Consider the following 15,081-nt stretch of genomic DNA (forward strand, 5'->3'; position numbering starts at 1 on the left):
CATTATTAAAAAATATATATAATATTGATGAAAAATGGAAGCAATATTTTTGTCTTTTCTTTTGTAATTGTCACATGCACAGGGTACAGTAGGTGTAAAACAGTACAGTGAAATGCTTAACTTGCGAGCTTCTTTACATGATGCAATGGGTTGAATTAATAATGAAATAAGCATGAATCATATCTAGCCAGGTCTCTCCATAAACCACACCATAATGGTCCTTTCATCATTCCAGGGTGGAACTACAATGAATGGCAGGAAGTTACTGCAACCAATCACCATTCACGAACTATGCAGAAGTTGTATTCACAGATAATCCATCACACGAGTACAAACACCAGCGACTGACGGACAGGAGGGCAGATTCATTTTAGTATTATTATTAGCTCGCTAGTAATCTATTAAATATACACATTTGATACAATTTCTACGTGGGTATGGCAGAGGAGGTAACGAAAACCACAGGCGGACTCTCAGTGGGTAAGTAGATAGCTGTGGTTATTAGTTTAGCTAATTTAGCTAATTTACCCAATGTTCAAACTTGAGTAAAAGTAAAGATACCTTAAAAGAAAATGACTCGGGTAAAAGTCACCCAGTAAAATACTACTTCAGTAAAAGTCTAAAAGTATCTGGTTTTAAATGTACTTAAGTATCAAAGTAACCAGACGACACGATATTCTTGTTTTTTTTTTATGTATTTACGGATACTGTAGCCTGTGGCTCAGTTCAACACTCAGACATAATTGACAAACGAAGCATTTGTGTTTAGTGAGTATTGTGAATTTTTCAATACATATGTGGCAATTATTTATTTCAGAAGGAGCCAGCAAAACTAGTGTACGTGTATGTGCTCTGGGTCATTGGACACCATTAGACATGCACGCAGTTATTCTTGTAACTGTTATGGCCAACTATGTTTTTGTTCCCCTTTCAGTGGAGTCAGCAGGATAACATCTATTGGTTATTCCTGTAGAGTGCCAAGGTCTGTTGCTATGGTCCTACATGCATGAAACTACATATGTGAGACACTACAGGTTGCATATCCTAATATGAAGGCAATATTATAACGGTGGCTAAATGCCAGAGGTGATGAGCCATTAAGAGGAGTCACTATGAGTATGAAGTTAGGAGGACAAGTTTATAAAATGTGTGTCAAGACTGGAAGGCAGTTGTATTCATGATGCAGCTCGGCTTTTATTATGAAGTAATAAGAAGTCTATTTGAACTCACATGCTCCGGTATTTGTGAAATATGATTGTCCAAATATTTCCACGACATGAGACTGCCAGATTAGAGGCAGTAAGGATGACCAGGGATGTTCTCTGTTTAGTGAGTCCTCCAGATCAGAGGCAGTAGGGATGACCAGGGATGTTCTCTGTTTAGTGAGTCCTCCAGATCAGAGGCAGTAGAGATGACCAGGGATGTTCTCTGTTTAGTGAGTCCTCCAGATCAGAGGCAGTAGGGATGACCAGGGATGTTCTCTGTTTAGTGAGTCAGCCAGATCAGAGGCAGTAGGGACGACCAGGGATGTTCTCTGTTTAGTGAGTCCTCCAGATCAGAGGCAGTAGGGATGACCAGGGATGTTCTCTGTTTAGTGAGTCCACCAGATCAGAGGCAGTAGGGATGACCAGGGATGTTCTCTGTTTATTGAGTCCTCCAGATCAGAGGCAGTAGGGATGACCAGGGATGTTCTCTGTTTAGTGAGTCCTCCAGATCAGAGGCAGTAGAGATGACCAGGGATGTTCTCTGTTTAGTGAGACCTCCAGATCAGAGGCAGGCAGTAGGGATGACCAGGGATGTTCTCTGTTTAGTGAGTCCTCCAGATCAGAGGCAGTAGGGACGACCAGGGATGTTCTCTGTTTAGTGAGTCCTCCAGATCAGAGGCAGTAGGGATGACCCGGGATGTTCTCTGTTTAGTGAGTCCTCCAGATCAGAGGCAGTAGGGATGACCAGGGATGTTCTCTGTTTAGTGAGTCCTCCAGATCAGAGGCAGTAGGGATGACCAGGGATGTTCTCTGTTTAGTGAGTCCTCCAGATCAGAGGCAGTAGGGATGACCCGGGATGTTCTGAGTGAATTGTGAGTGATTTGGACCATTTTCCTGTCCTGCTAAACATTCAAAATGTAACGAGTACTTTGGTTGTCAGGGAAAATGTAAGGAGTAAAAAGTACATTATTTTCTTTAGTAATGTAGTGAAGTAAAAGTAAAATACCCCAAAACTATTTTAGTAGTACTTAAAATGATTTTTACTTAAGTACTTTACACCACAGCCATTGTAGCAATGTTGAAAGCATGCGATGTGTTGCATCAGACCGGTGTTGCTAGCTAGCTAGCTTTCATAGCACCTATGTCATGATTTAAATAATACATAATTGCATAGCTCAAGCTTATCTTGACTGTCTAGTTAGCTAAAACCAGCTAGTTAAATTACTACGCTTCGGTGTGAGCTCTGCTTTTATTTGAGCTTTTTCTCTCCATTTCTGTCGTCCCTGAACCCAAGCATGTGGTAACATGTCCGTGTCACGCTCCTGTTATCTAGCCAACGAGCATCTTGCCTAGCTAGTTTAATCACTGTCATGCTTCATCAGATCTCCAACCTTTGGGTGGGTGAAACAGGCAGCATAGTGGGGTGTCGAATACGGGAGTTTTCATCATGAATGAACATGTCAAACTAGGTTTAGTTAGCTGAAGTAACACATTCAGCATCAAGTGTTGAGTGTTTCCACTTCTTCCAGGTGAGATGTATGTGTCTGACAAAGAAGGAAATGACCAGGACGGTGATGGAACAGAGCCGAAGCTTTTCAAGACCTCATTGAGGGTAAGAGGAATCAGTGTTGTGTACACCATGTTTTGTGCTGCTACCATGTTGTTGTCATGTTGTGTTGCTGCCATGCTATGTTGTTGTCTTAGGTCTCTCCTTATGTAGTGTTGTCTCTCTTGTCATGATGTGTGTTTTGTCCAATATTTATATCATGTTTTTTTTTTATCCCAGACCCTGTCCTGCAGGAGGCCTTTTGGTTTCCATCGTTGTAAATAAGAATTTGTTCTAAACTGACTTGCAAAGTGTTTTTATTTTTTTACCACTTTTTCTCCCCAATTTCGTGGAATCCAATTTGTAGTTATAGTCTTGTCTCATCGCTGCAACTCCTGTACAGAATCGGGAGAGGCGAAGGTCGAGAGCCGTGAATCCTCCGAAACCCAACCAAGCCGCACTGCTTCTTGACACAAAGCCCACTTAACCTGGAAGCCAGCCGCACCGATGTGTCGGAGGAAACACCGTACACCTGGCGACCGTGTCAGCTTGCATTGCACCCGGCCCGTCACAGGAGTCGCTAGTGCGCGATGGGACAAGGACATCCCTGTCGGCCAAACCCTCTTCCTAACCCGGACGACGCTGGGCCAATTGTGCGCCGCCCCATGGGTCTCCCGGTCGCGGCCGGGTGCGACAGAGCCTGGACTCGAACCCAGAATCTCTCGTGGCACTGCAGTGCCTTAGACCGCTGCGCCACTCGGGAGGCCTGACTTGCTGAGTTAAATAGATAAAAAAAATATATAAATTACCATTATAATTATATTTATGTAAGTTATTTTCAACTTTGATTTAAAGGCAGAGGATTCTGAGAGACGAGAGAAGAACCTGGAAGAAGCGAAGAAAATCACCATTGAGAATGACTCGAGCCTTCCAGAGCCTAAAACGGTCAGATCTACTATATTCTCTTTCGTCAGCATCCTGTCAAACTCATCTTTGTATGTTTTGTATTGTTTAAAAATTATTTTAAAAAATGAAATACAAATACAGGTTTGGAAATAAGAATCACATCTTTATCTTCCATTGTGTTGAAATATAGAAATGTAATCAAGCTTTTCCCAACAGGTGAAAATCTTTCAGCTGGAGCCTCTCCGAGGGGAGAGAGTGAAGGTGTTTGGCTGGGTGCACCGAATGAGAAAACAAGGTGAGGGTTGTAGAACGTTGGTTAATGTGTGTCTAACCCAGCAGTTGTCAGCATGCCACAGCACTGTAACTAGCCCATAATGTGCAGGTTGTTTATTAACAGTATACGCTCAGGATACAGTCAACAACACCCTCTGGGTTTCCTATTTACTACAGCAGGGATCATCAACTAGATTCAGCCACCAGGGGGCCGGAACATTATTAAAAATCATTTGTAGACTGCAAATTGAACGCAAGAATCCCAAAACAGATATAATATTTGACAAAATATTTCAAACCTTGCTTCCATTTGTAAACAATCACGTGTCTCTCTTATGCGTGCAAATACTTGAACAGATTTACACAATTAATCACTTGGAGCTGATTTCCTGGTGTTGTGTACAGTCCTATGTCCAACAATGAAATGACATTTTTTATTTTTTATTTCACCTTTATTTAACCAGGTAGGCTAGTTGAGAACAAGTTCTCATTTACAACTGCGACCTGGCCAAGATAAAGCATAGCAGTGTGAACAGACAACAACACAGAGTTACACATGGAGTAAACAATAAACAAGTCAATAACACAGTAGGAAAAAAACAAAATGAGTCTATATACATTGTGTGCAAAAGGCATAAGGTAGGCAATAAATAGGCCATAGGAGCGAATAATTACAATTTAGCAGATGAACACTGGAGTGATAAATCATCAGATGATCATGAGCAAGTAGAGATACTGGTGTGCAAAAGAGCAGAAAAGTAAATAAATAAAAACAGTAAGGGGATGAGGTAGGTAAATTGGGTGGGCTGTTTACAGATGGACTATGTACAGCTGCAGCGATCGGTTAGCTGCTCAGATGTTTAAAGTTGGTGAGGGAAATAAAAGTCTCCAACTTCAGCAATTTTTGCAATTCGTTCCAGTCATTGGCAGCAGAGAACTGGAAGGAAAGGCGGCCAAATGAGGTGTTGGCTTTTGGGATGATCAGTGATCAGCTCCCTGCTGGAGCGCGTGCTACGGGTGGGTGTTGTTATTGTGAACTGAGATAAGGCGGAGCTTTACCTAGCATGGACTTATAGATGACCTGGAGCCAGTGGGTGTGGCGACGAATATGTAGCGAAGGCCAGCCGACTAGAGCATACAGGTCGCAGTGGTGGTTGGTATAAGGTGTTTTAGTAACAAAACGGATGGCACTATGATAAACTGCATCTAGTTTGCTGAGTAGAGTATTGGAAGCTATTTTGTAGATGACATCGCCGAAGTCGAGGATCGGTAGGATAGTCAGTTTTACTAGGGTGAGTTTGGCGGCGTGAGTGAAGGAGGCTTTGTTGCGAAATAGAAAGCCGATTCTTGATTTGATTTTGGATTGGAGATGTTTAATATGAGTCTGGAAGGAGAGTTTACAGTCTAGCCAGACACCTAGGTATTTATAGATGTCCACATATTCTAGGTCGGAACCGTCCAGGGTGGTGATGCTAGTCGGGCGGGCGGGTGCAGGCAGCGAACGGTTGAAAAGCATGCATTTGGTTTTACTAGCGTTTAAGAGCAGTTGGAGGCCACGGAAGGAGTGTTGTATGGCATTGAAGCTCGTTTGGAGGTTAGATAGCACAGTGTCCAAGGAAGGGCCAGAAGTATACAGAATGGTGTCGTCTGCGTAGAGGTGGATCAGGGAATCGCCCGCAGCAAGAGCAACATCATTGATATATACAGAGAAAAGAGTCGGCCCGAGAATTGAACCCTGTGGTACCCCCATAGAGACTGCCAGAGGACCGGACAACATGCCCTCCGATTTGACACACTGAACTCTGTCTGCAAAGTAGTTGGTGAACCAGGCAAGGCAGTCATCAGAAAAACCGAGGCTACTGAGTCTGCCGATAAGAATATGGTGATTGACAGAGTCGAAAGCCTTGGCCAGGTCGATGAAGACGGCTGCACAGTACTGTCTTTTATCAATGGCGATTATGATATCGTTTAGTACCTTGAGCGTGGCTGAGGTGCACCCGTGACCGGCTCGGAAACCGGATTGCACAGCGGAGAAGGTACGGTAGGATTCGAGATGGTCAGTGATCTGTTTATTAACTTGGCTTTCGAAGACCTTAGATAGGCAGGGCAGGATGGATATAGGTCTGTAACAGTTTGGATCCAGGGTGTCTCCCCCTTTGAAGAGGGGGATGACCGCGGCAGCTTTCCAATCCTTGGGGATCTCAGACGATATGAAAGACAAGTTGAACAGGCTGGTAATAGGGGTTGCGACAATGGCGGCGGATAGTTTCAGAAACAGAAGGTCTAGATTGTCAAGCCCGGCTGATTTGTATGGGTCCAGGTTTTGCAGCTCTTTCAGGACATCTGCTATCAGGATTTGGGTAAAGGAGAAGCTGGGGACGCTTGGGTGAGTAGCTGCGGGGGGGGGGGGGGGGGGGGGGCGGAGCTGTTGGCCGAGGTTGGAGTAGCCAGGTGGAAGGCATGGCCAGCCGTTGAGAAATGCTTGTTGAAGTTTTCGATTATCATGGATTTATCGGTGGTGACCGTGTTACCTAGCCTCAGTGCAGTGGGCAGCTGGGAGGAGGTGCTCTTGTTCTCCATGGACTTTACAGTGTCCCAGAACTTTTTGGAGTTAGAGCTACAGGATGCAAATTTCTGCTTGAAAAAGCTAGCCTTTGCTTTCCTGACTGACTGCGTGTATTGACTTTGCTTTCCTGACTTCCCTGAACAGTTGCATATCGCGGGGACTATTCGATGCTATTGCAGTCCGCCACAGGATGTTTTTGTGCTGGTCGAGGGCAGTCAGGTCTGGAGTGAACCAAGGGCTATATCTGTTCTTAGTTCTGCGTTTTTTGAACGGGGTATGCTTATCTAAGATGGTGAGGAAGTTACTTTTAAAGAATGACCAGGCATCCTCAACTGACGGAATGAGGTCAATATCCTTCCAGGATACCCGGGCCAGGTCAATTAGAAAGGCCTGCTCGCAGAAGTGTTTTAGGGAGCGTTTGACAGTGATGAGGGGTGGTCGTTTGACCGCGGACCCGTAGCGGATACAGGCAATGAGGCAGTGATCGCTGAGATCTTGATTGAAGACAGCAGAGGTGTATTTGGAGGGCAAGTTGGTCAGGATAATGTCTATGAGGGTGCCCATGTTTACGGATTTAGGGTTGTACCTGGTAGGTTCCTTGATGATTTGTGTGAGATTGGGGGCATCTAGGTTAGATTGTAGGACTGCCGGGGTATTGAGCATATCCCAGTTTAAGTCACCTAGCAGAACAAACTCTGAAGCTAGATGGGGGGCGATCAATTCACAAATGGTGTCCAGGGCACAGCTGGGAGCTGGGGGGGGTCGGTAGCAGGTGGCAACAGTGAGAGACTTATTTCTGGAGAGATTAATTTTTAAAATTAGAAGTTCGAACTGTTTGGGAATGGACCTGGAAAGTATGACATTACTTTGCAGGCTATCTCTGCAGTAGATTGCAACTCCGCCCCCTTTGGCAGTTCTATCTTGCCGGAAAATGTTATAGTTGGGTATGGAAATCTCTGAATTTTTGGTGGCCTTCCTAAGCCAGGATTCAGACACGGCAAGGACGTCAGGGTTGGCAGAGTGTGCTAAAGCAGTGAGTAAAACAAACTTAGGGAGGAGGCTTCTGATGTTGACATGCATGAAACCAAGGCTTTTTCGATCACAGAAGTCAACAAATGAGGGTGCCTGGGGACATGCAGGGCCTGGGTTTAGGGTGTGGCTAAAGGCTATCAGACATACAGCGAGGCATAAGGTAATCGCAGGTATTGATTGGGAGAGCTAGCTAAGACAACAGGTGAGACAACAGCAGCTAATCAGCTAACAGCAGGTAAAATGGCGATGACTACGCAGAGAGGTGTCGGATTAACTACACCCATTTGACCGAGAACACATTTTCATTCTCTTGCTAGGAAAGAACCTGCTGTTCATTGTGCTGAGAGATGGAACTGGTTTCCTGCAGTGTGTTCTCAATGATAAATTGGTACTTTATTTTTTACAACTTTTAAAGCTCATTTATAGATATTTTTCTTTATTACAAAATTGAATAATATGTTGTATTTATGGTCCTTCCTTTTTTCCCCTCTTATTTGTAAAACTAGTTTTGTTTTTGTCTCCATTATAGTGTCAGTGCTATAATGCCCTGGTGCTGTCCACTGAAAGCACAGTGGCTCTGTATGGGACAGTGAAGCAAGTACCTGAGGGGAAGCAGGTACAGATTCTTCACTTACTTTAATTACCCAGATTAAACTCAAACCTTTTTTTAGACCAGGACTAGGCCCAATCTGGTTCTGGGTTAACTGTCCCTTTTCACTCTGACTGTAATTCATGTATTAGATGGTTTGTTATTTTATTATTAGAGCTATGACTGACTAGGATGTCCTCTGTCCTCTCCTCCTTCTCCAGGCCCCTGGTGGTCATGAGCTGCACTGTGACTTCTGGGAGCTGGTGGGTCTGGCGCCGGCTGGAGGAGCTGACAACCTGCTGAATGAGGAGTCTGATGTTGACGTTCAGCTCAACAACAGACACATGATGATCCGTGGGGAGAACGTGTCCAAGATACTCCGGATCCGCTCCACTGTCACACAGTGCTTCAGGGATCACTTCTTCACCCGCGGATACAATGAGGTAAAAATATGTTGAGAAGGATTATTACCACAGCAAGCAAGGTACTTGGAGTCAAACAGATGAGATCTTTAAGGTCAGGGCCCTCCGTAAGGCTCATAAAATCATTTTAGACCCAAGCCACCCCCTTTACCTGGACTTTGAACTACTCTCCTCTGGGCGCAGGTATAGGGCACCCCTCAGCAGGAAAAACACAACTAGACAATCATTTGTGCCAGGTGTGATATCCCTCCTAAATGGCTCGGGCTAATGTTCCTATTGGCTCCGTAAGGCCAGCAAGCTAGTCTTTTTTTTAATATATATATATATATTTTTTTTATTATTATTTTTTTTTATTATATTTTTTCTAGTCTCTTTTTATTGGTATGTAACTGTTATGAAAGTTGTATAGTCAATTTTGTTTTGTATTTAAACAGCACTTTAAATGTGAACATGACACTGCATCAAAACTTCCCCATGGGGACAATAGAGTCAGTAGGTAAGAGTGACTAGGTAAGACTGTACAAACGTCCTTCTGTTTGAGCTCTTTGAAGCATGAAACCACCCAAATACATTGAACACGTAAATAGAACATAGTAATATACAGATGCAGTCAAATATATTCTCACCTTTGAATAATTCAGTTTCTTCTAAAATAAGTTGAAAAATAATTGTGTTTCCATTTCAATTTCTCACATAATTCATTTTACAGACACAAAAAGATCCCACCGTGTCGAACTAACAAATGATCTGATGGATTTATGAAATTATACTGAAACGACCTGCTTCCATCACAGCTGTTGTGATTTGTTGTTTAATGTGATGTGACTTTATTCACAAAGTGGATGGAAACGTGGTTAGTGGGAAGCTATGAATCTTGAATTGTATATTTTCAGCTTCAATCTGTGATTTTGTATTTGTTCCCCCAAAGATCACCCCACCCACTCTGGTGCAGACCCAGGTGGAGGGAGGTTCCACCCTGTTCAACCTGAACTACTTTGGGGAGGAGGCATTCCTGACCCAGTCCTCTCAGCTCAGCCTGGAGACCTGCATCCCTGCTCTGGGAGACACCTTCTGTATCGCACAGTCCTACCGCGCAGTGCAGTACATCACCCGCAGGCACCTGTCTGAGTGAGTACTGGAATTGTTGTTTTCCTTTGCTGTTTCAAATTGGAGTCATTCTGACAGCAAAACATGACCTTAGGACACCCTCTATTTGTATTTACCTTTTATTTATACAGGTTAGTTTCACTGACAACCTATTCTTCAACAGACACGTTCTAGTGTTTAACAAAGTATAACCACATACTATAGGGCACTCTGCCTCTGCTTCTCATCCCCTGTGTACCCTCCCTCTGTAGGTACACTCACATAGAGGCAGAGTGCCCCTTCATCACCTATGAGGACCTACTGAGCAGGCTGGAGGATCTGGTGTGTGATGTGGTGGACAGAGTCCTGAAGTCTCCTGCTGCTTCTCTACTCTACCAAGTCAACCCTGTACGTCTGATGTTTCATTGGCAGCTATTAGTTTTCTCTCTCCCCTCTTTTTCTCTCTGTATGTCTGTCCGTCTCTAGCTGTATGTTTTTATCTCTTTCTCGTAGTCTTGTTCACTGAGGTGGATATATTCTTAACCTTTCTCGCCCAGGGGTTCCGCTAGCGGAACACCCACAACATTCCGCTGAAAAGGCAGCGCGCGAAATTCAATTTTTTTTTGTTGAAATATTTAACTTTCACACATTAACAAGTCCAATACAGCAAATGAAAGATAAACATCTTGTGAATCCAGCCAACGTGTCCGATTTTTAAAATGTTTTACAGCGAAAACACAACATATATTTATGTTAGCTCACCACCAAATCCAAAAAAGCACAGACATTTTTTCACAGCAAATATAGCTTTCACAAAACCCACAAATAGAGATAAAATTAATCACTAACCTTTGAACATCTTCATCAGATGAGTCATATGACATCATGTTACACAATACATTTATGTTTTGTTCGATAATGTGCATATATATATATATTTAAAAAATCTCAGTTTACATTGGCGCGTTACGTGCAGAAATGTTTTGATTCCAAAACATCCGGTGATTTTGCAGGAATACTCATAATAAACATTGATAAAAGATGCAAGTGTTATTCACAAAATTAAAGATAAACTTATCCTCTCTGCAACCGCTGTGTCAGATTTCAAAATAAACTTTACGGAAAAATAATAATCTGAGAACGGTGCTCAGCACAATCCAGCCAAAGAAATAGTCGCCATTTTGCCGTCAACAGAAGCTACAAAAACACTATAAATATGCACTTACCTTCGAATAACTTCATCAGAAGGCACTCCCAGGATTCCCAGTTCGACAATAAATGACTGAAAAGTTCCATAAAGCCCATCATTTAGCCACTTGTTGTTAGCATGTTCAGCCCACGAATCCATTTTCATGACGCACGAGCAATCCCTCCAGACAAAAACTCAAAAAGTTCCGTTACAGGTCGTAGAAACAAGTCAAATGATGTATGCAATCCATATTTAGGATGTGTTTAACATTAATCATCAATAAGGATCCAACCGGAGAATTTCATTGTCTGAAGAAAGAGCATTGGAACGAGAGCACTCTCTCTCACTCGCGCGCAAAATGAGACTGAGAATTTCTGAAGACCACTCAGTAAAATAGCTCCTATGAGCCCCTCCTTTATAGTAGAATCATATAACCAAAATCTAAAGACGGTGACATCTATTGGAAGCCCTATGAAGTGTTTGATTATCCATAACTATATGGGGTATCATTTGGCACTGTTTTGAAAATCGAGTTCTCACTTCCTGTTTGGAAGTTTTCTCAGGTTTTTGTCTGCCAAATGAGTTCTGTTCTACTTACAGACATAATTCAAACAGTTTTAGAAATTTCAGAGTGTTTTCTATACAATATTAATAATAATATGCATGTATTACCTTCTGGGGCAGAGTAGGAAATTCCGTTTGGGTACGCAATTCGTTCAAAGTGGAAACACTGCCCCCTGTCCATAACAGGTTTTAAAGGTTTATCTTGAAAGAATGTTTCCTTTTTTAGATTCAAGTTTCCTTGACCTTTTAGTATATTGTGTGGTGGTGAAAGGCTAAACATGAGGATAGCACAGTACTAATGTGGCCTGTCTTTTTCCTCTCCATCCTCCCCAGGACTTCAAGCCCCCTAAGAGGCCCTTCAAGAGGATGAACTACTCTGATGCCATCATCTGGCTGAAGGAGCATGACATCAAAAAGGATGATGGGACCTACTATGAGTTTGGAGAGGTACATTTGACTATGAATAAATGATATTTGATAAATGGTTTATGGTCAGCATATACCACAGTCAATTATAATCACTCCATCTCCCTCAGAAATAATATTTGGACAGTGTCGATCTGTGGTTGTTTGAAGACATTTAGGACATTTTTAGGACCGGTTTCCAGGACAGATTGAGCCTAGTCCTGGACTACATATTACTTTCAATGGAGAATCTCTGTTGAACCTGTTTGAGTCCATAACTTAGTCTGTGTCCAGGAAACTGATGTAGAGAGAAAAACGGAATGTACGCTCAGTGTTTAGCTACTCTTCGTCCAGCTCCTGTTACTGTGATGTTATAAAACCCTCTCCCTCCTTGGTTTCAGGACATCCCAGTGGTCCCAGAGAGGCTGATGACTGATGCCATCGGTGAGATCATCCTGTTGTGCCGCTACCCGGCTGAGATCAAGTCCTTCTACATGAAGCACTGTCCTGAGGACCGACGCCTCACTGAGACGGTGAGTCCCTGACCAGCAGAGAGCTTACATCACGGAAACCATGACCTGAACAACCACACCTCAGAGAAGCCATCATGAACCTTACCCAGGGCCTGATTCCAAAATGTCTCTGGGTTCTGATCTAAGATCAGTTTTGTCCTGTTAGATAATAATGAATAAGAATATGGACAGGGGGGAGCTGACTCTAGATCAGGACTCCTTCTCTGAGAGGAGAAAATGGGCCCTGAAAGACATCCTCATTGTTGTTCCTGCTGCTCCTCTCCCCAGGTGGATGTGCTGATGCCTAACGTTGGAGAGGTAGTTGGAGGGTCTATGAGGATCTGGGATGTTGAGGAACTGCTGGAGGGATACAAGAGTGAAGGCATTGACCCAACCCCTTACTACTGGTACACTGACCAGGTATGTACATCTACCCAACCCTCTAATACTGGTACACTGACCAGGTATGTACATCTACCCAACCCTCTAATACTGGTACACTGACCAGGTATGTACATCTACCCAACCCCCTAATATTGGTACACTGACCAGGTATGTACATCTACCCAACCCTCTAATACTGGTACACTGACCAGGTATGTACATCTACCCAACCCTCTAATATTGGTACACTGAACAGGTATGTACATCTACCCAACCCTCTAATACTGGTACACTGACCAGGTATGTACATCTACCCAACCCTCTAATACTGGTACACTGACCAGGTATGTACGTGTACCCAACCCTCTAATACTGGTACACTGACCAGGTATGTACGTCTACCCAACCCTCTAATACTGGTACACTGACCAGGTATGTACATCTACCCAACCCTCTAATACTGGTACACTGACCAGGTATGTACATCTACCCAACCCTCTAATACTGGTACACTGACCAGGTATGTACATCTACCCAACCCTCTAATACTGGTACACTGACCAGGTATGTACATCTACCCAACCCTCTAATACTGGTACACTGACCAGGTATGAACTCATCCAGGAAGAGAAAATCAGACCTGTAAATCTTATTAATTTCAGCAATAATACACAAGGGGGTGTGCTTCATTGCGATTTTAGTATGGCTGCTGGGGTCATAGGTTAGACACCCTAGTGTTTCCAGAACTAACTTTCATGAAAAGAAATAGAGAATCTGTTAGACATTTTTGATGTTGTGTTTCCTTAATAATGTCCACATTGTGTCTTCTAGAGGAAGTATGGTACCTGTCCCCATGGTGGCTACGGGCTGGGCCTGGAGAGGTTCCTAACCTGGCTGCTGAACAGACACCACATTAGAGACGTGTGTCTCTACCCCCGCTTCATCCAGCGCTGCCGACCCTGAACTACCAACTACCCTATCTCTGGAGATGGATCACACTGCGCTTCAAGAGACCAAGATGTACATCCCAAATGGCAACCTATTCCCTATATAGTGATATTTTTTACCAGAGCACTATCCCTGTATAGGGCCCTTTATTTTTTTCTACTGCGCTTCAAGAGACCAAGAATCAAATCTAATTGTATTTTGTCACATGCGCCGAATTAGCGTGAAATGCTTTTCAAGCGCTTAACCAACAATGCAGTTCAATAAATAGATTTAAGAAAATATTTACTAAATAAACTAAAGTTAAAAAAATCAAATCAATCGCAAGGTAACACAAGAAATGTACATAACAATAACGAGGCTATATACAGGGGGTACCGGTACAGAGTCAATGTGGAGGCTATATACAGGGTGTTACGGTACAGAGTCAATGTGGAGGCTATATACAGGGTGTTACGGTACAGAGTCAGTGTGGAGGCTATATACAGGGTGTTACGGTACTGAGTCAATGTGTGGGGGTACAATCGAGGTAATTTGAATGCGTTCTAAATGGCAACCTATTCCCTATATAGTGCTATTTTTTTACCAGAGCATCCCAATAGCAACCTTTTCCCTTATTTTATTTTTAAAGAAAAAATAAAGAGAGCTAATGTGCGCTAACGTGATTATCATGACATTGTAAGTAACAAGAACATTTCCCCAGTCATAGATATCTCTTATATGGGCAGAAAGCTTCAATTCTTGTTAATCTAACTGCACTGTCCAATTTACAGTAGCTATTACAGTGAAAAAAGACAATGCTATTTTTTTGAGGATAGTGCACAACAACAAAACACTTTTATCACGGCAACTGGTTTGATACATTCACCTCTGAAGGTAAATAATGTACTTAAATTCAGTAATCTTGCTCTGATTTGTCATCCTGAAGGTCCCAGAGATACAATGTAGCATATTTTTGTTTGATTAAAATCTATTTTTACATTCAAATGTAGGAACTGGGTTCTACAGTTTCAACTCCTGCTGTCTCTGGCTCCACACCCACCCACCCCGCCCGGCCATCTAGATGTGTACAAGCTAATGATCCATCATGTATGACATTCCTGGGAGTGTGTAAACTTAAAAATTTTGTTTAACCATATAATTTTTGTATGTTCTCTATAGTTATGTACTTGAAAATGTATCAATTGACCAATTTGGCACATTTGGGCAGATACATAATATTGTCCAGTATTGAAAATGGTTCACTGGATCAATCTGAAACTTTGCACACACTGCTGCCTTCTAGTGGCCAAACTCTAAATTGCACCTGAACTGCAATAATACATTATGGCCTTTCTCTTGCATTTCAAAGATGGAATTATCCAGATCTAATGTGTAATATTCTCCTACATTAATTTCACATTTCCACAAACGTCAAAGTGTTTCCTTTGAAATGGTATCAAGAATATGCATATCTT

General features: G+C 42.8%; 1 protein-coding gene across 1 annotated transcript; it reads left to right on the plus strand.

Moving 5' to 3' along the window:
- Positions 1–309: 309 nt before the first annotated feature.
- Positions 310–13,965, plus strand: LOC120025835 (asparagine--tRNA ligase, cytoplasmic-like). The gene is made up of 13 exons (XM_038970529.1): positions 310–480; positions 2,735–2,817; positions 3,607–3,696; positions 3,874–3,952; positions 7,846–7,916; positions 8,058–8,144; positions 8,339–8,560; positions 9,468–9,667; positions 9,898–10,033; positions 11,712–11,825; positions 12,185–12,316; positions 12,584–12,715; positions 13,511–13,965. Exons 1-13 carry the CDS (start codon positions 438–440, stop codon positions 13,640–13,642), a joined length of 1,521 nt encoding a protein of 506 aa, XP_038826457.1. The 5' UTR covers positions 310–437; the 3' UTR covers positions 13,643–13,965.
- The last annotated feature ends 1,116 nt before the right edge of the window (positions 13,966–15,081 follow it).

The sequence above is a fragment of the Salvelinus namaycush genome, chromosome 31 (assembly GCF_016432855.1).
Source record: "Salvelinus namaycush isolate Seneca chromosome 31, SaNama_1.0, whole genome shotgun sequence".
In the NCBI taxonomy this organism is placed as follows: domain Eukaryota; kingdom Metazoa; phylum Chordata; class Actinopteri; order Salmoniformes; family Salmonidae; genus Salvelinus; species Salvelinus namaycush.

Excerpts from the sequence above, each read along its gene's own strand:
- LOC120025835 (XM_038970529.1), top strand. The coding sequence starts at position 438 with ATGGCAGAGGAGGTAACGAAAACCACAGGCGGACTCTCAGTGG. Across the intron at positions 3,953-7,845 it reads GCACCGAATGAGAAAACAAG|GAAAGAACCTGCTGTTCATT; the intron begins GTGAGGGTTGTA and ends TTCTCTTGCTAG. Across the intron at positions 12,716-13,510 it reads ACTACTGGTACACTGACCAG|AGGAAGTATGGTACCTGTCC; the intron begins GTATGTACATCT and ends TGTGTCTTCTAG.